This window comes from Notamacropus eugenii, chromosome 4 (assembly GCF_028372415.1).
Source record: "Notamacropus eugenii isolate mMacEug1 chromosome 4, mMacEug1.pri_v2, whole genome shotgun sequence".
Classification (NCBI taxonomy): domain Eukaryota; kingdom Metazoa; phylum Chordata; class Mammalia; order Diprotodontia; family Macropodidae; genus Notamacropus; species Notamacropus eugenii.
In genome coordinates this window covers 205,726,322-205,748,690 of record NC_092875.1, presented here as the reverse complement: position 1 = coordinate 205,748,690, position 22,369 = coordinate 205,726,322, and the positions used below count along the sequence as shown (strand labels likewise).

Genomic DNA, 22,369 nt, shown 5'->3' with positions numbered 1-22,369 from the left:
AATATTAGTTGTTAAGATATTTAGAAAGAGTGAAAGATTCCAAATGACTGAGGGGAAAAGATCACAGACAGAACTAGCTAAAGGATTAAAAAGGTTATGATGAGAACAACCCATATGCCCACTTTCCCATTGCTAACAGTCTTCTTGAGAATAATACGTAGGTATTAAGGGTATCTTTGATTTAAAAATATGAGAATAGGTAGACTCTTGAAATGATTTTCTTTAGCAAACCACATCTTCCCATCACCCTGTAACTAAAAGATATTAAAGAATTGTTGCATTTGAAATTCTGAGAGATGGAGTTCCAAGCATGATCAATCAATTTGTTAGGCTAGCAGTAACCAATAAATTGGATCATTGCCCTCTGATGATGAAAGACCCAGAGTGAGGGTCAACTGGGCTTTTCAAAACTGGGTGTGTCTTCCTTCTGTTTTGCCTGACTATATCATTTAGATCTTCACTGACAAAGGCAAGGAATGACCAGTTGGTAGACATTTTAATGAGGAGAAGGGGTAAGAACTCTTAGGTTCTCCCTATCATGTCATCATTTGGGATTTTTTTTGGAGGGGGAAGGGGCATGTGGGGTGGAAGAAGGAGGGTGCTGGAAGAGAAGGACTAATTTTGCAGCTGGGGAAATGTGCTGGCTGATAATGCTGATAATGCTCCTTTCTGACCCTAGCTCTAGCTGGTCCTGTGTCTGTGGGGTAAACGGAAGCAAAGCTCTCACTTGGGAGGCCCTGCCCAAGATGGTTAAGGAGCAGATACCTTGGGGGCTGGGGGGTAATCACATTACTCAGTCATTTCCTTCCCAAAATGCCTGACCTTCTGAAAATGCCTGCGCTTTCAAAGTGAGGTCTGACGGTGAGGAAAAAGATGGATCACAAAGTAATATTAGTGATATTAGTAATATCACTAGTTAGTAATTAGTGATATTAGTAATATTAAATAATACAACATAATATTAATTTTCCTCAGAATACAAGATACTGCTGTGCTTAGTTTGTTCATTACTCTCCCAGTACAATATTTGATTTAGTAGAACAAAATATAGCTTATTTTTTTCCACATTCATATTATAATCATACAGAATTTTGTGATAAATGGAAACACAGAAATGACTTTGTTCATTGAGGCATAAAACGAGCTGGATGTTCATCAATATAATATAGTATGTATAATCTAAATTGAGTAAAAATTGCCTTTAAATGATGAAGCCTTCCAGATGCTCCTATTTGCAAGTAACATATCACTAAAGAAATCAAGACCTAGGATACTGTAATCTCTTTGGACAACACCTGTTTTTCTTCCTATTCATAATTGTTTCCTTTTGTGTCTTCCAAACTTCAAGTAGTACCTTATTTTATACCTCAGTGAACAAAATCATTTCTCCATTTCCATCTTTCACAGACTCTTGGTATGATCTTACCATATGCACAACAGACTCAATAATTAGAGGAAAGACATTCAGGTGCATTTCATTGTATTATGTGATGTGACCTTATCATGCATGCACACATGTGGATAAAGAAGCCTGTTGTCAAAACTCTGACATGCAGTTGCATGAGAAGCCAGTTGAGTTATTTTACATGTATATTTTGAACAGACACTCAAGACCATCAACTGTTAGGAGAAAGACATTTAGGAAATTATGTATCACGTTTAGTGATATATATTCCAGTACATTCCTTGACATAAATGCCCATCTTTTTAAAAAAATATAACCTCAGTTTTGGAAGGGATTTCTGAGGCTCTCTATTCTAACTCATACCTAAATTACCCTACAGAATAACATGCCAGGCAAGTGGTCATCTAATCTCTTTTTGAGTACCTTCAGTGTAATGGAACCTACTAATTCTCAAAATAGCTCTTTCCACTTTCTGGTAACTAATTATTAGAAAGTTTTTCTTTACATCAGTTCAGAATTTATCTTTGCAATTTCAATTCATTGCCCCCATTTCTGCTACCTGGGACCAAGTAGAAAATCTCTTCCACATGATATCCTCTCAAATATTTGAATACCCTCCTCTCCCCTGACAACATTTTCCCAAATCTTCTCTTTTCCACTCTTCTGGTCTTCAGTTTCTTCAGTGGATTCTCATGTGACATGTTCTCAAGTCCCTCATTAATCACATTCTCATCTCCTGCCTTAGAAAATTGTGTTTCTCAGTGTCCTTTCTAAAGTGTTGTGCACAGAACTGAGTACCACACTTCAAATATAGTTTGAGTAGGACAGACTACATCTACTCTTCATGTCCACTCCTTTTTTTTACTGATGACATATAGCTGTTAATCATAGACAATCCTGATTTTTGAGTCAAAATTGTAGGTTATTCAAAGAGATTGCCTTGCTAAGCCTTATTAGGTTATAGTATGTTGCTAGCTTGTATCTATGAAATGGATTAAAGGATAAGTTTTAAGTATTTTTCATTGGAAAAAAGATTTAAAAATAATAATTACCTGTATTTAAAAAGTAATTTAAGGTTTACAAAGTACTTTACATGTATTATTTCATTTGAACCTCACAGTAACTCTGTGAAATAGGTTACAGTTTTTCCCATTTTATAGATAAAGAGAGAGAAGTTGAGTGACTTTTTCCATGGCCTCACAGCTAGTGAGTGTCTGAAGTAGGATTTGACCTTGAGTCTCCTGGACTGTAAGTCTAGCACTCTATTCACTATACTGCTTAACTGTTTAGAAGACAGCATGGTCAGATATTGGGGAGAACTTAATAAATAGACAGTTGGAGTGCTTCACTGATACCCAAGAAAGGTTTAAAGACATCTTCTCCAGTATTAGGGTAGATTCTCTATAAAGGATTTGTGGAAGGATATGGATAAGAATTGCACAAAAAGATAAGTGATTAATGGATTATATGCTACACTATTAGGGGGAGTACTCATTTAATTAAGATCATAGAACCTTTAAGGCATTTACATATTTAAAATTCATAAGAATAATAAGTTTTATAGGAATCTTTTATTGTCATTGAAATTAAATATTAATGAGTTTAAATCTCCAATTTAAATTACCCATAATCCAGTAGAACTAAGAATAACATTTTTTTAAAAAGGGAAAAACAGTTCTGGAAAGCTAACATATTAAAGAAATTCTGATATACCGTACATTTCACTACTCCCACTGTTATGCAAAGAAATGTGTATGTTTGGGGAAAGCATTCTCATATTTCTTCTTTGGGTCATACTTTAATAGCATTCAGTTTCATTTGCTTTAATGTTGCTGTTTTTTTCCAGTTATATTGTGTTTCTTGTGTGTATTGTTTTCCTGCTTCTGTCAATCCTACTTTACATTCATTCATTTGAATCTTTGCAGTGCTTCTGATTTTATTATAGTTGTTTCTTATAGAGCAGTAATATCCCATTACACCTACGCACCAGAACTTGTTTAGCCATTTCCCAGTGAAACATAACATATTTTATTTACACTTATGTGCTACTATAGTGCTGCAATAAGTATATGATATATGACTGGTATATGACTGACAGTGAAATCCCTAGTTCAAAGCATATGGGCATTTAAATCACTAACTTCTGTAATTCCAAATGCCTGTCCAGAATGGTTGAACCAATGAATAATTCTACCACAAGGGTGTTAATGTACCTTTCTTCCCTCTGCTCCCCTCAACTCCTTCAGTATTGTTTCCATCTTTTGTTATCTTGGCCAATTTGCTTGGTCTGACTTGAAACATCAGGGTTGTTTTGACTTGATATCTTATTGTAGTGATTTAATTTTTAAACCCAAATACTACTACCTTTAGTAGTAACAGTAAATATTATTAATATTGCAATATAGACAGCTAAAGGGTTTAGTAAATAGAGTACTGAACCTGGAAACAGGAAGATCTGTGTTCACATCCAGCCTTTGACATTTATTGTATAACCTTGGGCAAATCATTCAACCTTCCTCATTTGAAAAAGGGAATAATAGTAGCTCCTTTTGTTGTTCAGAAGTTTTTCAGTTGTGTCTGAATTTTTGGGAACTCATTTGGGGTTTTCTTGTCAAAGGTACTGGAGTAGATTGCCATTTCTTTCTCCAGCTCATTTTATAGATGAGGAATCTGAGGCAAACAGTGTTAGATGACTTGCCCAGGGTCATGTAGTTAGTAAATGTTAGAGGCTGGATTTGAATTCAGAAAGCTGAGTCTTCCTGACTCCAGGCCTGGCACTGTATTCACTGGCCTGCCTAGTGCCCAATAATAGCTCCTATTTTCCAGTGTTGTTAGGATCAAATTGCAAACCTTGAAGTATATATATAAAAGCTGGCTATAATCATTATTGTTATCATTATCATTATTGCTATATAACAGTATATTTTTGTTGCTATTTTTAAATCTTAGATATTCGTTTCTTATAAGTTACTTCTATTTAAAATGTTTTTAATGGTAATTCTCTTTTGTGTGTTTAACTTAGTTGTGTGCATGGAAGAAGAAGATGAAAATTCTGAAAGAACTGCTCCTAGAAAATCTCGTCCAGAGGTTATCACTTTCACAGAAGAAGAAACAGCAGAATTGGCAAAAATCAGACCACGAGAAAGTGCTACAGTTTCTGAAAAAGTGCTTGTCCAGTCTGCAGCAGAGAAAGACCGAATTAGCGAAATAAAGGATAAGCAGGCTGAACTTGAAGCAGAGCCAAAATATGCCAATTGCTGTACCTATTGTCCCAAAAGCTTTAAAAAACCCAGTGACTTAGTGAGGTAAATTTTGCTGAAATTACTCTTACTTTGTTTGCAGAGCATTAACTTTCTTCTTGAAATTATTAGGTTGAAAGACCTTCATTGCTTTCCACATGCAGCTTAGGAAGTTAGTTTCAGAGATTTATGGTCACTTTTATTTGCCATTTTTCCTAGTCGTCCTGTGTTCTCATTTCTTTGTAACAGTAAATATCTCCTATTTAAGTTCTAGAAATTCAACTTGAAGTATTGACTTTTTGTTGACTACAAAACCTTACTAAGACTATGAATTGATAGTTATAAAAAAGTAATGAACACCTGCTGTGTGCAAGGGAGTATACTGGGTATTTTGGCATATATAAAGAGAAACAAGAAGCAATGCGTACTCTTTAGGAATTTATAATCCATTTGGGGGAAAATAGGCATAAGCACCTGAAAATACAAATATATCCTGGCCCTACTTTCAAGAACTTCTAGAAAGCAGTCCATAATTAATTGCCAGATCACAAGCAAAACAACATATAACAGATAAGGGTGGCCACAATGATCACAAGTCTAGCTGCTATGTTATCTGAGTCAAGGTTAAGGGAATTATGAGTATTTACCTTGAAAAAGAAAGAACACTTAGAGGGATCATGAAAGTATTTTCACAAATTAGATATTTGGAAAACTGCCATGTGGAAGATGAGTTAGACTTTGTGCTATTCCAAAGATCAAAACTAAGACCAATGGGTAATTGTTACAGTTAGGTAGTATTAAACTCAAGGATAAGAAGAATATTTTAGTAATCAGAGTTTTCCAGCAGAAGAGAAAACTATTAATGATAGTGAGTTTCTTGTCAATTGATGTATTAAGGTAGAAACTGGATGACTATATTTCAGATATGATCGAAATGATTCCTTTCCTGGACAAGATGTTGGAGTTGATAATAATAGCAGCTGATATTTATATAGAACACTTTATATATACTGTCTAATGTGATCTTTATAAAATCCCGTGAGATAAGTGATTTTTTTTAATCTTGCTGGTGAATAAAGTTGGAGGTGTGTGTTTTACCCAAAGTCATAGAAGTCATGTTAGAATCAGAACTGATTCCATATTGTTCTTCATTCCACACTTTACACTGTGCCCAATTTTTTCTTCAATTTTCCTCCATCTCTTAGATTGTCTCATTCTTTAAGTGCAATGTATTTAGAGGAGGAATATGCTAATGTAGTACTGAGTTTTTTGGAAATTATGTTCTGTTTAATACAATCAGATTTTAATACATCAGGTTCCTACTATGTGCAAGGAACCAAAATGAGTGAATGCTAGGCATTGGAAGATAGAACCAAAACCCAGCAAATACACACACACACACATACCCACTCCCCCAGAGTATGCATTCTCTTAGAGGGATATAGTATATACTTAAGTCTGAGGTAGTTTGAAGGAGGGATGATATTTATAATTAGGGTAGAGAGGGATGGTTTCATGAAAAAGGTGGTACTTGTATTGAGTCTTACAGGAGAAGTGAGGATTCTGATGGGCAGAGAAAGGGATAGAGGAAAGTTGCAAGGGACAGTGGGGAGAGGTGATGGATGGATGGCAGGAAGGAAGGGCGCAAGGGATGGCTTTGGCACTTGGATGACTAGAGATTTTATGGCTCCCTTCTTAGGCAGTAGAGCCTGATTAAGAGATAACATGTTGTAATAGGAAGAGTTTAACCTTAGGTGTCAGGACTAACTAATTTTGTCTCAACTTCTGCCATGACATATATTACTTGAATAACCACGAACTGGGCATTGTCTCTCTGAACCTTAGACTTCTCTTCCAGTTAAATGGTGTTGCTTTTTTAATCTTCTTTACAGTGCTTCTTAAACCCCATATGGGGTCACAAAAAATTTGGCCACAGTTTAAGGTTTCTGAACTCAATGATGAAAAGTTAATTGAAAATCCAACATGTAATGAATCTGAAGTGTTTCTGGCAGTGCTTTCCAGAGCTGCATCAGGCAACTTCACTGCCACCTTGGTTCTGAACACAAAAGATGCACACTTTGCACTACACTACTCAGCCCACACTATACCAACCAACGCTGCCAAAATGCAAAAATGAGTCATGAGTGAAGCCCTGTTCTGTGTCATGGTGATGATGATAACTGTAGTACTTGCCTCTCAGGGTTTGAGGAGCGAATGAGTTTTGATGCTGGCCATTCCTGGCTTATTCATTTAGCTGTATGATTTCATGATATCCATGACATATTTAAGCAAGCCCATTTATTATTTTTCTGTCTGGTTACATGGCTAGACTACCTCCTTTTCTGATGAATGTGCTTTTCGAGCTTCAATTTCCTCACCTATAAAACACTAGTAATAATAGCATTGCTTACCTCACAGAGGTCTAAGGAAACTTTTTTGCTAAACTTAAAATTCCCTAAATGTCAGATATTATTCTTCCTCCCTCATTAGATTGTTTGAATGCAGGGATCTTTGTAGCCTCCTCAGCACCTATTATAAATAGATACTAAGTGAATTGTTGAATTGACGAAGTATAGGGTGTTAAGTCATAGCTGAAGTGACTGACCATGAGAATCTGGGTTGGACAAGGAAGTATTTTATAGTTAGGAGGTTAATGGGCTAGGTTAAATGAAAAGATAGAGCTATTGGATGGTAAGAAGTAGAGCTAGAAGATGACCCTGTGAGAATTAAGGGCTGAGTGAATGTGGACATTTGACAGTCAGTTAACATGTTTAAAGCACTTACTGTGTACCAGGCACTGAGCTAAGTTCTGGGGATACAAAGAAAGACAGAAGACAGTCCTTGCTTTCAAGGAATTCACAGTTTAATGGAGGAAACAACTATAAACAAACAAGCTATATACATGTATGTGTGTATATGTTTATTTTTATATACATACATGCATATATATGTGTATATATATGATAAATTTGAAATCATCACCAGAGGGAAAGCATTAGAATTAGAATTTTAGCTGCAACTTAAAGGAACCTGGGGGTACAGATGAGAAGAGAGAACATTTAAGATATGGAGTCAGTCAATGAAAACGTTCAGAGTTGGGCAATGGAGTTTCTTGTTCAAGGATAGCAAGACAAGTGTCGCTGAATTACAAAATACATTGTGAGTTGTAATATAGAAGAAGACTGTGGAGGTGAAGAGGCTATCTTTGGAAAGGGGCAAAGCAAGTACGGACTCTTTCAGGTAGAAGTGTAGCATTTGATAATGGAAGTTCATAGTTTGGCTTCAGTATTGGGTGGTTGATAAAAAGCAAAGATTGAAGTTACTGAATTGGAACTCAAGGAACTTTGACAATAAAATGGTTAAAATTACATCTATAACTATTGACAAAATAGTAGAATGAATTATAAATAATGGGCCTAAGAAAATTATTCATTTTTCTTTTAGTTTTTTTTTACTTTTTCTTTTTTTAAAAGAATGGAAGTTGTAAGATTTACACAGCCACTTATACTTTAAGTTGCTTAGTCTTCCTGTTTTACAAATTAAGATTTGTTTCCAAAAAGAGGCAACATTGATCATTGTTTTATAGAAAATGAGTAAATACTTTTAAATTGTAGGAAATTGTTTGTGTTTTAATATACTTGAATTAAGTTTATGAAGTAGTTTACAAACATCAGAAAGAATTAAATATATGCTTTTTGTCTAGGCATGTCCGAATCCATACTGGAGAAAAGCCATATAAATGTGATGAATGTGGAAAAAGTTTCACAGTTAAGTCTACTCTGGATTGCCATGTAAAGACACATACAGGTAAATAAGCTATCTCATTGTGTGTGGACATTGAAGAATTATTTTACTCTTATCTACTAGGATATTGTTTTTCCTTTCAAAGGTTTCATTTTAGTAGTGGGAATTATTTTCATGGGTACCCTATATTCTGAACAAGATAATTATCTATAGCACTTGTAAAAACAATACAAATATGAGTAAATTATATAAGCATGAACCCAAAATAAGAATATTACTGACAATAGCAAAGTTTGGATTAAATTTTTTAAAAAACTGATGTGTGATTTCATTAGCATATTGAGCCACTGGGTTAGAATTTCTTCTATAGATGCCAGTCAGCACGTTTTCTATGGTATATGTAATATTTGCTTGATGCACTGAGAAGTTAAATGACTTAACACACAGCCAGTATCTATCAAGTCTGTTAACCCAGTTCTTGTTAGCTCTGAGGCCAGCTTTCTGTTCAGTACCCCACATTGTTTGGTTTAGATAAAACAGTACATAGAAACAGGAAAATATGATGATCTTAACAAGTGATTTAGGTCATTGAACTGTGTTGTTGTACAAGCTCAAATTATTTTAGTACCACCATTACCTTTTCACAAATCCTTGACAAAGATGAATATGTTTTATATAATTCTCAAGAAAACTAGTGTCCTTGCATTTTGGTATTAGCTAGCTATTCTTTTAAAGAATTACCTCATACTGTGAGGATGGAGTTCCATAAAAAACAAAATAATCAAAGAAAATTCCCTTTTATGTAGAGATTTAAGGTTAAAAGAACTTAATAATTGTTTGGAAGGGAAAAGAATCCTTAAAAATGGAAGAACAAATGCATAATTGTAGTAACTTATTTTCTTTTTCTCTTTCTTAAGAATTAAAAGTGCACTACATTTATTTAAATGTGTCAACATGATGTAGTGGAAAGAGCATTGAGTTTATTATCAGAGGATCTGAGTTAAAATTCTGCCTCTCTCATTTTGTATGACCTTGGGAAAGTCTTTTAACCTTTATGGGCCTCAGTATTCTTATCTGTAAAATGATTAGGTTGGATCAAATGACCTCTTAACAGTTGATTCCAGCTCCCAGTTTGTGGTCCTGTGAGGTATTTTTTCACTCCCTCTACCTTTTACCTCACTTTTTTTGTTATCTTTTGGCTGTAAGGGGAATTTTTTTAAATGAACACAAAAGTAAATACTAAATGCTCTTTTTTGAGAATTGTAACTTTTAAAATGTTCATACTTTGCAGATGTACCAGTCACTTTTAAAGGAGTCAGTAAGATTTGGAAACAAATGGAACATACCAGTTAGCTTATTCATCATTGTTTTCTTGCATTTAACATTCTTCTTTGTTGTCTTATTTGGTTCTTTTGTGTTAACTCTGTTGTGTGCAGAACAAGCTACAAACTGTTGATTTATTTCTGTTTATTATGTTAAATATGACCATGAAATTAAATTTCAGGTTGACATGAGCAAGGAAAAAGGAAGATATTTCCAGCTACAGTAATTATAGATGATATTTTCACAGGGCTTTGCATTTTACAAAGTCCTTTCCTTAAAATAATCTTGTGTGTAGGGCGGGTATGGTTTCTGTTATTCTCAATTTACTTATAAGGAAGCTAGGGCACAAAGGGTTTAAATAACTTGCCCGTACATACTAATTTACCTTTGTTCTTCCCTCCCATCCCACTGTCACATTTCCTGATGGAGTCCAAGCTGACACTGGCCTCCAATAGCCACAGTTTTCTTGTTTGGGCTAGAAGATAAGTTGTAATGTTTTATTTTATTTTTAATCTTTATTTTAAAGAAAAAACTGCTATCGTGTGAAACATGTCAGTCATTTAAAAACACGTATGTTAGTAAACAGAAATTAGATGCAGGCATAAAATAGAAGATTGACTTACATAAACAGTTACTTAAATATTGTACCTGTCTTGGTATTGCACAGTTCTAGCAGTTATTACTTCTCTCTGACTGATTTATCCTGTTCTTTTCTAGGTCAGAAGCTTTTCAGTTGTCATGTGTGCAGCAATTCCTTTTCTACAAAAGGAAGCTTGAAAGTTCATATGCGTCTGCATACAGGAGCCAAGCCTTTCAAGTGTCCACATTGTGATTTACGTTTCCGTACTTCTGGACGAAGGAAAACACACATACAATGTCATTATAAACCAGAAAATAAGAAAGTTAGAAAGCCCATGGCCCGTAGTCCAAATGAGAGCCTACAGCCAGTCAGTCTCCTTAATTCTTCTTCAGCAGACCCCAATGTGTTTATTATGAATAATTCAGTACAGTTTGATCAAAATTTACTTCAGCAAGGACTTGTTGGTCAGGCCATTCTCCCAGCTTCCATGTCAGGTAAACTTTTAATTTCTTTAGGTTCTACTCATTGGTATTCCTTCTAACTTTTGGGGGGGAATAAATTAAATTCTCTCTGTACTCTTCGTCCTACTTCTGTTTTCTCTCTCCTACTTCCTTTTGTTACGTATTCATTACATTTATTTGACTTTTATCACTACTGATTTGGACATGGCTATTCAAAAACCTGGATGCAGTGTTTGCACAATTTGTGGATTTTATAAATTTTATTTATAAAATTTTCACAGGTCTTTTTTTTAATGTTTGAAGGTATTTATTTTTTAATTAATGAATTTGTTTTCAGTTTTCAACAATCACTTCCATAAGTCTTAAATTTTCTTCCCCTTCTTCCCCTCTCCCTCCCTGAGACAGCATACAGTCTTATATGGGTTCTCCTCATACATTCTTATTTAAACACGTTTTCACATTAGTCATTTTGCATATAAGAATTAAAATGAATGGGAGAAAGTATGAGAAAAAACAAAACATAACACAAGAGAAAATAGTCTCCTTAATTGTGTGTTGCAATTCCATGTTTCTTTCTCTGGATGTGGATGGCATTTTGTCTCAAGAGTCCTTTGGGAATGTTTTAGGTCCTTGCATGCTGTGAAGGACTAAGTCCGTCAGAAACAATTCTCTAACACTGTAGCTGTTACTGTGTACAATGTTCTCCTGTTTCTGCTCCTTTCACTTAGCATCAGTTCATATAAGTCTTTCCAGGCCTCTCTAAAGTCTTCCTGTTCATCATTTCTTATAGCACAATAGTATTCCTTTACATTTATATACCACAACTTGTTCAGCCATTCCCCAGTTAATGGGCATCACCTCGATTTCCACTTCTTGGCCACCACAGAGAGAGCTGCTACAAATATTTTTGTACATCTGGGACATTTTCCCATTTTTATGATCTTTTTGGGGTACAGTCCTAGAAGTGACATTGCTGGTTCAAAGGGTATGCACATTTTTGTAGCCCTTTGGGCATAGTTCCAAATTGCTCTCCAGAATGGTTGGATCAGCTCACAGCTCCACCAGCAATGAATTAGTGTTCCATTTCTCCCTCATCTTCTCCAGCATTTATCATCTTCCTGTTTTGTCATGTTAGCCAATCTGATAGGTGTGATATGGTACCTCAGAGTTGTTTTGATTTGCATCTCTCTAACCAATAGTGATTCAGAGCATTTTTTCATATGACTATAGATAGCTTTAATTTCTTCCTCTGAAAACTGCCTGTTCATACATATCCTTTGACCATTTATCAATTGGGAACTTTCACGGTTCTAAACTCTTTTACCTAAAATTCTCACCACCAATTTTATGTGAAACAGTAGCCAATTTCATTCAGCTATAATGAAGTGGATTTTACTTTTTCAAATAGGAAGTCAGTATGTAAGTGTTATGGGTCAACATCCTGACTTTCTTTTTTTAAAAAATAGTGATAAACAAGAAAACTTTTGGTTGCACTGCTGTTTCATTCACTCTTCTGTTTAAAAAAAATTCCCCAATCCCAGCTTTATTAATAATATCATCTCACATTTACATAATGTAAATCTTAAAGATTTGCAAAGCATGTTTTTTGTAATCCTGTAAGGTAGACATCTTATCACTATTTTACTGATAAAGAAACTGACACTTGAAGAATTTAAATCTTAGACCTATCCTAGCTTCCTTCAAGGCTCAGCTCAGGTGCTGTCTTCTGTGGAAGCTTTTCTTTATTCTCTTTTGTTATTTCCTTGAAGCCACTACTCTGTGCGGAATATAAATTCCCTGCAGGCAGCAATTATTATTATTTTGGTATCACTAGTGCCTAGTACAGTGTCTGTCACATAATAAGGAAGCACTTAATAAATATTTAAATTAATTAAGCTAACAAATTTCAGTGAGGCATTTAATTTATTAATGCTCACATTATGTTGAAACAATTGTGGGCACTAGTTTTATAACTTTTTAATATGATGTTAGTGTTTATAAAACCCTAAATTTACTGCAATTCTTCTTTTTGCTTGCAAATGCCCAAAGACATTCATCCATATTTTGGTTTATACTTTTCTTTATGATGCTAATATGAGGTAGAATAATACATGTAAGTTACTTTGTAAATCACAGAGTCTGAATATCAGTTCTTATCAGTTGCTGCAACATTTTATGACTCCAAACATTATAGTGGGGGGTGGAAGGTGTGTGAGTGGGTATGGTTTGCTGTTTAAGAATTATGAGCAGGATCATTTTATTAATATTTGTTTGTCTTTTTTTGATAGCTGGTGGTGATTTAACTGTGTCCTTGACAGATGGTAGCTTGGCCACCCTGGAAGGCATACAGTTACAACTAGCTGGTAATCTTGTTGGACCCAATGTGCAAATTTCTGGAATTGATGCCTCTAGTATTAATAACATTACACTACAGGTAGGACAGAAAGCCAATCATTTTGTGTTAAATATTGTAAGATAATCTAAGCATATTTTAAATATGAAGTTTTTGTTATAAAACTCTGTTGTTTTTCAGATTGATCCTAGTATTTTGCAACAAACATTGCAGCAAAGTAATATACTTGCTCAACAACTAACTGGAGAACCTAATTTGGCTACACAAAATAATTCCCTTCAGACATCTGACAGCACTGTTCCAGCCAATGTTGTCATCCAGCCAATTTCAAGTTTATCTTTACAGCCCACAGTGACATCTTCTGCTAATATGACAATAGGACCATTATCTGAACAAGATTCTATGTTGACCTCTAGCAACAATGGTAAGAAACATTTACTTGGCAGTATGATATTCTTGCCTTCAATTATTTGTTTAATTACTGTTAGGAGGTCCTGCGATTAAATAAGTAGCTCATAACACTTTTCTGTTTTTGAAATTTCATTAAGTGTACTTAAGTAAATTAAGATCAATTTATGTATATTCTTTGTAAATAATAGATAATATCTACATAATATATGTATTGTAATTGTTTGTTTTAAATAGTTTCTGTAATTAATATAGGGTATATATTTATCCATAACAATTTCTTGTTCTTCTGGGCTGCTTATTTTGAAAATTGTTTTCTATCCCCTCTTTTTCCTCACTCTTTCTAGACTATCAGAAAGTTTAATTAAAATGGTTAGGTATTAGAAGAGAGAAAATGATCTTAAGGGAAAAACCCTATTTATGTTTGTTATTATGTATTTTTTAACCATTTGTTTATTTAAATAATCAGGTACACAAGATCTTTCTCAAGTGATGACCTCTCAGGGTCTAGTATCCACTTCTAATGGTCAGCATGAGATCACCTTGACTATTAATAATTCAAGTCTCAGTCAGGTTTTAGCCCATGCTGCTGGTTCCACTGCTCCAACTTCATCAGGATCTTCACAAGAAATTACTCTCACCATATCTGGTTAGTATATTATAGTTATGCCAGTGCAATATTTCATATTTGCAGCATTTTAGGTATACTTACCTATTTATTTGCTATCCTGTAACATTTTCTGTTCAGTAAGGATACATACCACAAAAATAGTTTTATGCTGTTAACAATTTCATTATTCGGAGTTTTAGGAATTTAACTTTTATATAAATTGCATATGTTACAAGTAATAAATTCTTATATTGTGAAAGAATGTAACTTTAAATGTGTGTAAAGAAAAAATTTTAAACAGAACTTCATAAAAGATTATCAAATACAGGTAGAAAGGGTGGATCTCTAGAGGGCAGGCACCTTTGGCGATATGGTTACCTGGATGCTAAAATTTGCTTGAAAATTATTTAGCTTAGCATTTTGTGTTTAAAGCTATAGACATTTCCTTAACTACTCAAAAATTGTATTTATGTGCATATAACGTTTTTTGTTTTTTATTCTCTTCACACTTATTTTAAAGATTTCAGTGTTTTTTTGTTTTGTTTTATTTTGTTTTTTGGTAACAAAGTGGGGTCAAGTGACTTGCCCAGGGTCTCACACAGCTAGTAAGTGTTAAGTGTCTGAAGCCAGATTTGAACTCAGGTCCTCCTAACTCCAGGTCTGGTGCTGTATGCGCAGTACTACCTAGCTGCCCTCATACAGCATTTTGTGTGAACATTTGTCCTTTGGAGATAGATAGTTAGCTATAAACTTTGTCCCACTTTTATCAACATTCATATTTTTTTAAAAGCAAAGAAAACTAACACTTATGAGCTAACAATACTTTGAAGACATTGTTTTGTTCTTTCACAGAAGATAGCACTGTAAGAGAAAGAATTCTGTGGACTAGATGGACCATTACTTTGACCTACTCTATGAAGTTTTTTCTATTTTAATAACATTTCTACAATAGGTTAACAACAATAGAACATTGTAGAAGAAAATCTAATTTTAATCTAAATAAATGACTTGTAGAAAACACAGTTTGAGCTTTGCCTTTTAAATGGTATCTTGAAATATAGGTACTAATGAACAACAAAAGCAATTGTAACTAATGATATTAAATAAATTTTAAAATTATTCAGATTGATCAAATCAGCAAATATTTATTGATGCATGTCATATGTGGGGTACTTCACTTAGTACTGTAACAGATACAAGGTCTTTGACCTCAAAGAGTTTACATTGTAGTTGGATTGTCTATTTCCTTTGTGTGTTATCAATTTTTGCCTTTATCATACTCTTCCCTTTACTAGGCCTTTTGCCTGTGTTTTGTGATTCATTATCTTCTATGCTACCCTATCAGTGTAGATCAAACTAATAAGCTATTTTTTTATATTTGAAAGATTTTGGTGTTAAGGAAGTTTGAGACTAGTAACTAAAATGATGTTATTAATTTTTTTGTCTTTTCTCTCCACTATTATGAATAAAGATTTAGCCATAATTGCCAACATTTTTTTATCCTCTTCAGAATTAAATGTGAAATACACTGCTATAGAGTTGTAATCTTATAAGTTGTTATTGAAAGTAAGTGGAGTTCTGATGAAGATAAACTTTTTCATATTGTAGAATATATTTTATTTTCATAAATACAAAGCCTTGCAGATTTTGTATATGCCAGAGTATTATAAAATCTTTTCACTGATATTTAATGGAAATATGGCAAATATTCACAAAATCTGAAAATAGTTAAAATATAGTCTTAGCCCGGTTTTCTCTAAATTAGTGTTTTTATTTATATCGTCATTTAATATGACAAACATAGAAAGCATAATTTACATTGAAAGAGAATTTTTTATTTAGTTAGGTGTCTCTTCTCACAATAGAAAAATGTCTTAATGATCTTATCTTCATTTCTCTATTATTAGAATACTGAGTTTTTAGAGATCCTTAAACTTAAGCAAATAAAGTTGATTTTTTTTAAGTTAACAAAATTAATTTTTATTTAGGTCAAGATCTTATTCAACATAATACTAATGGAAATAGTGAATTAAATGGAAGTATACGATTGTCAGCTCCTGCCATCAATAATCAGCCTCCTGGTGCCACATTAACAATAAGTAATGATCAACTTCTCTCTCAGAGTGCAACATTAAACTCTTCAGGTATGATTTAGCCAAGAGAAACATTCCAAAATTTCATATTTCATTTCTTAAAGCATATGTAAATAAGTGTAATAATTTGCATTGTCTTTCAGCCTGAAAAATATACATACAGTTTTCCCAAGTTTATAACACGTTAGATAAGACAAGTTGAATTATGTCTGCTTTTTAACCCTAAGGATTAAAACCTTACAAACCAATTTTTATAAATAAAATTCTTATTGACCAAAATGAATAATTTTAATCTAATAGATAAAAATAGTAACAATTTAGCATTTTGCTGTCCCCTGTGGAAGAGATTTCCTTTTTAGTGATGAGACCTTTTAGGTCAGCAGTTCCCCTGATGTAGACTACTATTTGCATTGCAGTATACTTTATTTTTTGGCTACCACTAGGTGGCATTTAGTTCATAGTAATGGACACACGGACAGTGTCTTTGCTGAGATTAGAAATATACTCCTGATAAAAATATTGCATTATTTCTCTTATTTAAATAACTAAGATAATTAAGTAAAGCACTGGTGCACAGTTAAAAGACGTAGAACTTCATAGTAGTATGAAAGAAATTACAGTAGCTTATTGTACTATCTTTACATAATCTTAGTTCCATTATAAGCTTCTCTACACAACAGTCTTTAGTTTTGCAAGTTTTCTAAGTTTACCCTTATTTTCTTCCCAAACCTAGACATCCAACTTTTTCCATAGTAAAAACTTACCTAATTAACTCCTGAGCTATACATAAAATGAATAGGTGAACAAAATTTAGTTGTGTCACATCTAACTCATTCCATTTTCCCCTTTTCCTTCTAAGCAAGACCATTAATGGTCTTTCTGACCATTAATATAAAGTAAGAGAAAGGAGATGGTAGGCCTCTAGGAGGAGCCTTGAACATTTTCATTAGTTGGAGGTCTGAGGTATAAAATGTTTAAACTTAGTAACCGAGAGGATTCTTTAAAAGTTTCAGAACTTCAGTTGAAGCAAAAGAAAAACATAAATGAGATATTAACTTAGAATCATTTATTAGAGATCAGTCTCATCATAGAATTGTCAAAACAGGAAGAGTTCTTAAGGATGTATCTAATCTAACCCCTTCATTTTATAGATGAGGAACCTGATTCTGAGTCTATAGAATTCATAGTCTGTTATTATTTTCCATTGCCATAACATCATTTCTCTTATTTTATCATGATCTTTATTAATCTATTAATAAATAATAATGACTCTGTTAATCACTTCATTTTTTAATCTTTAAGATTTATTGTGAATTTGGAATAAGTACTTTTTATTGTTAAATCATAGTCATTATTATAATCTAATAAAAAAGTTTGACTTGCTCTCATGTGAGCTCATTATAATTTGATCCATAATAATTAGAGGCTGTTGTCTTAGCTTCTGTTGGAATCTTGCTTTAGGAAGCCCTATTCATAATCAAATAATTAGTACCAAATAACTTGCAGTAACTTATATTGATCTGTGAATTTTAGTTTCCAAGTCATTGCTGATCAGTAAAAACTGCAGCCAGCCACACTATTGAGCTCTGCTAAAGATTCTGGAGTAAGAACCTGGCCTGCAAAATGTGCAAAAAGGATAATGTACTCTCCTGCTCCTTAAATGACATTTTTTGAGAAGTGGGGAGTATAATAACAATTTCCATTTACTTTAAATTGAGCACAAAAGAAATTTTAATCATCTTTCCGCTTACCATTTGGTGTGTGTGAAGATGTAAAGATGTATTTTACCCTATGTGAATCTTTTGTTGATGGGAAGGGAAAAAATATGGGTCATTAATATTACACTGGGAACCTCTCCAAGAGATTCTAGAGTTTTTCTACTCTGCTTCATTGAAGAACAAATGATGTTATCAGTGTTAACTGGGTAACAGTCCTTATGGTAGTAACTTTATTGGGAATGTTCAATAATTTTTTGGTAGACTGATGGAACAGAAAATGGGAAAATTTCCAGTTTAATTGGAAGAATATGTAGTTGTCTCTGCCACTTGGTTATCCTGATGTTTGATGGCTCAATGTATTACTGGGAAATGGGGGATTATCATAATAATGGTCCACAAAATATGTGAATACATTGATCTTTATTCTGTCCACAAGTTTTCTATTTAAGGGTACTGTCGATGTAGTATGAGTACAGATGGTTCGGCATCTTCATAAAATTGCCCCCACCGATATATACTGATGGAGTCTCACACCAGCAGGGATAGATCCAGAATCTTTTAATGCAGTATAGCCATTGTTAATAAAATGCCTAAAAGCAGCCAATATATTATATCAATGATATCTGACTAAAGAAGGCAAACAGACTTTTTACTCCTGAATTTTTATTTTTTATCATCTTGTGATGTTTTAAAAGTTGGCTAAGAGATTTATTTTTTATTATATTTTCTCAATTTATTCTGCATATCAGTCTATAAGATTTAACATCAGCATCTTATTTTGTTTTGTGAACTTGTCCAATGGATAAAATTTAGAATCTGAGATTAAATGCTATTCAAGAGTTTTCATGAGTTTTGCTTTTCTTATGTTGGCTGTCATTAAATATAGGGTCATTTTGGTAAGAACAAGTGAGTTATGTTCTCAGTTTTACTTAATCTTTGAACTGGACTGAATTTTGGCGGATAATCTTGGTCAGACATACTTCTTCCTTAATGTCAAATAGGTTAATAGATAATAAGACTTTGTTAGGGTGGTCTGAGTAACCTGTCACTACTGGTTGTAGCTAAGGTATTGGTGCCAGCCAGAGTAGTTCTGTTTTCATTCATAAACATTTATATCAGAGTAAAAGTTATAACCTGGCTCTGCATCTGTCCACTTTGTAAAATATTAGAGTACCAATTGCAGAACAATTGTTTTGTTTTCAGATTCCTTTTTTTGTTGGATTTAATGATTTAGACTTAGAGTAATCACAGGTCCTTCCATTAAGAAGAATTATTCTAGACCAACATAATAATTCTCATTATTATTTAGCAATACTTAGTTCTAAAATGTCTTTCAGTAGCCATTATTATGTAGTACACAAGTATTCTCTTCTGTATTATTCTCTTGAACTGAAAGGTATAACACAAATTTTAGTGATGATTCATCATTAATTACAGTTATTTCAGTTCCATTTGAAAGTTTAAAGGAGAAGAGCATTACGTTTTAGGTGTGGAACTTCTCTTTGGAATTAGGAAACATTTTATGGTAATATTTATTAAGTGTAAATATTAAGTATTAAGTTTTTGAGGAATTCAGTGTGGATATTTAGTGCCTCTTAGTGCCTCATATTGATATTACCCCTTAAACAATTACAAATGAAGACAAATTCCAATATAGATTAATTCCTGATAAAGAAGGTTGAACTTTATATAAATACCCATTCAAAAACAGTTGATATTAACATTGAAAGCTTAAAACTAGACATGTATCTCTTTGCAGGAAGTAATAGAAAATTAATAGCACTAACACCATTCAGTATTAAACATAGAGTAGTCCTGATGACATTGGTTTATTTGCATCTTTCAGCACTGGGAAAGATACTTACTTTTCCTTGCATTCTCTCTTCATGATAGTCATCATCCATGGGATTCTGTCATTAAGGTGTTGGAGTTAGACCTTTTGTACAAGTTTAGGAATACATTTGTTACCTACTTCACCAATGCTTTCTGAAAACGCAGATACTGTTAGTCATTATTGCAGACAAATCCAAGATGACCATATATGGGGTAAATTATTGTAATGGAGATTTTTTTGGATATAGATTAAATGATTAGTACTGAGATATGCTATAATTTAGAGTGATGCAAAACAGTAATTGATTTGGAAGAGTATTGAAAGTTTAGTATTTGTATGTCAGATTCTCTGGAAGCAGAAATACTTGTTTACATATTTTGTGTCTGAACATCTACATGTTTTTAAAAAGTCAGTATTTGATTCTCACAATTAACGTACATCCCATACTGCCATTCCTTCTTCCACCCCCTGATTTTTGTTAGTACTCAAAAAATTGAAATTGATATCATTTAAATTTTTGATGAAGGCCAATTCAGAGTTTTAGAAGCATGGTTCTTGAAAATGCTGTACATTTTGACTCTGAAATTTTTGATAGTGTTGGGTCAGAAAAAAATCTAAAGACAATTGACTTTATCTTTTTAAGGTTACTTTATTTGAACTAAGAGTTTAGCACATTTCCTATTTTTAATCACTCAAGTCATCTGCAATGTAAGAGCTATCCATTTCTAAATTTCTGGGAAGTTCTAGAAGGCTTTATTGACTTGTGCACATAGTAGTTCCAATAGGAAAGTCTGTATAAATAAATATTAAAAATAATTATTTCCTTTCTTTATAATGTATTTTATCTCTTTCTCTAATGGTCTTATGGAATCAATATTAAGAAACAAATAGGAATTATATCAGATTATGTACTTCCAGTCATATAGATTTAACTTTGATATGATCTCTTCCAAGTTTCTTTTAGTCAGAGAGGACAATTCTATTTGAGCTACAGTTATTTTTGTGTGTTTAAAATTAAATTCTATAGAGATTAGAACTAGATTTAGGGTATATTTATTACCTTATAAGGCTGCAAGTATGAACTCTGACATTTATCTGAACCTTATAATTGGAATGTTTGTTTGAAGACTTGATATAGCTACAAGAATGCAGAACCTTCTTTCTTTCTTCTCAATGATTCTTTCTTATTAGATTTCTTATGCTGCACAGACCTGGAACCTTTTGATCAACCATGTATCATGATAATGCTGGAAACATTTTGCTTTGTAAAATACCTTTTGACCCCCTTGAGGAATTTTGTTAATGTTTGAATTTCTTTGTAAATAGGATCGATTTTAGATAGAATATATCAACTTTTGCTTTGGTAAAGGAATATAGAAACATGTTGCTTTTTTCCTCACTGTCTCTTCAGTAGCTTTCCAAAGGTATTTTTGCACGTTATGCCAGTGGAGAAGTCTAGATAGGCCATTTTGGTCACAGTTTTCTCCTTAGTCTTTCTGTTGGACACAAATTTAGGTTGCTTTTTATAGGACAATCTTTCAGGGTTTTTATTTTTTTATCTTCTTCAATTTACCTCTAGAATGATTGGTACTGACTAGTTTGCAAGAGTAGGGATATGTGGAGGCAATTTTATGAACATTAGGTTGACTAGTTTTCTGGTAACTGGAGTACTTGAAACATAAATCCTCCACAAATCCACACTCATTATTCTCCTACCCTTGTTTGTCTTGGGAGTCCTCTGTAGTCATTTTGTCAGAAAAAGAGAGAGGTGGGAGGGATCTTACTGTCTCCTTATGTAGTAATCTTTGGAGCCCCCGGTGGCTGCTTCAATGCACTAGACTCCTAATGGTTATACTGCTTTTAAAGGTTCCAGGTCTGTGCAGCACAGTGTGAGACTCCAAGAGTGTGGATCTATGGAGGCAATATATTTGGAGAACTCCAGTTACAAGTAAGTAACCTAGTTTTCCTGTTGGCTCCCTGACTGATATGAGGAGGCTCTCTCTGGACTGGTATAACCAAGTCACAGCAAAGTATTAACAGGAATTTTCTTTTTGTCTAATTATCAGATAGCTTCTTGAGTTTAAATTTTTGCTTTCTGACGAACTAGGTTATGGAAAGATCTCCATCTTTTAACAAAATAAACAGTTATTTTTTTAAATGGGAATATAAAATTGAACCTTTTTTTCCAATATCTACCAAAAGACTTTGGCAAGCCCCTACTGAGCCAATCCAATCCACCTGGATAACAAAGTTTGCTTTTTTTTTGAATAGCTCTATGAAGAAGTCTTAGAAGATCTTCACTCAGATTGCCTTCCCTTCCTTTCATCGCTGGTTAGAAGAAAAAAAATCCTGCATGAATCTTTGTGGATAAATCTTTTGCTGTCATTACTAGGGAAAGTTAATAAATGTTACAGAGAAAAACAACTTTATTGGACTGGATGATGTCTATATTTATGTTTGACCATTCAGAAGAGAAAGAAAGTTTGTAAAGAAATAACATAACTGGGAAAAGTCAACCTTAGAAATGCAAAATATGGAACTAGTGGTTGCCCATTTGATTAGATTTGATCCCATTTTGTTGTATTTGGAATCTAATTCTGA

General features: G+C 33.4%; 1 protein-coding gene across 7 annotated transcripts in view; it reads left to right on the top strand.

Moving 5' to 3' along the window:
• Nucleotides 1-22,369, top strand: part of ZNF236 (zinc finger protein 236) — a 218,006-nt gene that overhangs the window by 154,431 nt on the left and 41,206 nt on the right. For 6 of the 7 annotated variants that reach the window (XM_072604065.1, XM_072604062.1, XM_072604063.1 and 3 more), the window contains 7 exons: nucleotides 4,428-4,710; nucleotides 8,348-8,451; nucleotides 10,429-10,785; nucleotides 13,041-13,186; nucleotides 13,286-13,529; nucleotides 13,983-14,162; nucleotides 16,112-16,267. In XM_072604065.1, coding sequence (XP_072460166.1) covers nucleotides 4,428-4,710; nucleotides 8,348-8,451; nucleotides 10,429-10,785; nucleotides 13,041-13,186; nucleotides 13,286-13,529; nucleotides 13,983-14,162; nucleotides 16,112-16,267 — 1,470 coding nt within the window. Of the gene's footprint in view, nucleotides 1-4,427; nucleotides 4,711-8,347; nucleotides 8,452-10,428; nucleotides 10,786-13,040; nucleotides 13,187-13,285; nucleotides 13,530-13,982; nucleotides 14,163-16,111; nucleotides 16,268-21,634; nucleotides 21,717-22,369 lie in introns of all 7 variants that reach the window. The other variant, XR_011965983.1, reaches the window with a different exon arrangement.